The sequence below is a fragment of the Aplysia californica genome, unplaced genomic scaffold, assembly GCF_000002075.1.
Source record: "Aplysia californica isolate F4 #8 unplaced genomic scaffold, AplCal3.0 scaffold00171, whole genome shotgun sequence".
In the NCBI taxonomy this organism is placed as follows: domain Eukaryota; kingdom Metazoa; phylum Mollusca; class Gastropoda; order Aplysiida; family Aplysiidae; genus Aplysia; species Aplysia californica.
The window spans coordinates 590,453-591,731 of record NW_004797441.1 but is presented as its reverse complement, the minus strand read 5'-3'; the positions used below and the strand labels follow the sequence as shown (position 1 = coordinate 591,731).

At 39.2% G+C, this 1,279-nt stretch overlaps 1 protein-coding gene across 1 annotated transcript in view; it reads left to right on the top strand.

Moving 5' to 3' along the window:
• LOC101854637 overlaps positions 1-1,279 on the top strand; it is a gene marked incomplete in the record, with an annotated part of 33,186 nt that overhangs the window by 25,347 nt on the left and 6,560 nt on the right. Inside the window, 1 exon segment of the mRNA XM_035969699.1 lies at positions 560-694. Within this exon segment, the coding sequence (XP_035825592.1) occupies positions 560-694 (135 nt within the window).

Sequence of the window (1,279 nt, the reverse complement as noted above, 5' to 3'; positions counted from 1 at the left end):
GTCTGTCTGTCTCTCTCTCTCTCTCTCTCTCTCTCTCTCTCTCTCTCTCTCTCTCTCTTATCTCGAATTTACTGCACAGTATACTTTAAATAGTTCACTTTCCCATCCACAGTATCCGCAACTTCCGTACAGGTGAAGTGCAACCAACTTGTCCCAAACTTTCTGGCGAGAGACCCCTATAATTGTGCCCCCTCCTCCCCCCCTCCCCACACAGTAGCAACAGTTGCCTAGTGTACTGCTGTGCCTTCAAACACTCCACCCCCGTTTGTCTGTCTGTCTGTCTGACAGTCTGTCAGTCTGTCTGTCTGTCTGTCTGTCTGTCTGTCTGTCTGTCTGTCTGTCTGTCTGTCTGTTACATGAGACCTTGTCCTTCTCCTTTTTTCCATTTTCCCATGCACATGATACATTATTAATTTAATTGAAAAGCAAAAAAAAAAAAAAACCAACGTAAAAAATAAATCAATATGTATATAAATCAAAAAATAAATAAAAAAGAAACATGTAAAAAACATAATTAGTGCCGTATAACTTTTTTTGGTCGTCTACTTATTTCAGATTTTCGACATTTTCGTGGTGTCCGGCACACTTGGTGTGGAGATAGCCTTTCACTTCCTAGATCTTCCCTACGACTCCCTGTACGCAGTCTCCTACGTTGTCCTTCTCAGGCTCTGGAGAGTGCCATTTGTTTGCAATAGTAAGAGAGAAATTATTGTCTTTATCGTAATATCCACCCCCATCATCTTTTGTTGTTTAAAAAAAACAACAACATTTTTTCTCTTTCTTTTTTGTCTGTCCCTTTTGTCATTATTGTTGCTGTTACTCTTGCTGTTTTGTGTCGTTGTTATTGTTTCTCTTCTCCACATCATTGTCCTTCTTCTTTCGTTCTTTTTCCTATTCACATTCTCTCAAGTAATAAAATTGTGTCTTTGCTATCTATCTAGTTGTGGTGGCAGTGGCGGTGAAGCAGCTATTGTTGCCGTCAGTATGGTGGTATTTTTTTATACTGGCAGAAGTAGATTATATTGTACTGTCACAGTTACGTTGTAATATAGTTGCTCTTATTTTTAGTGTTAATTGTTATCTTTGTTTCTTATCTCGATAAACTTTGGCCCAGAGTGGTTGAGTCGCTGTGTGTAGGTGCTGTGACTGTTGTTGGTCGTGGGCGTTACTGTTGTTACATCCTGTATCTTCGTTGTCAGTTTTGTTGCTTGGATTTATTTGTCATCAATATCATATATTTGTACATTATATGAGTGTGCGTGTGTGTATGTGTGTGTGT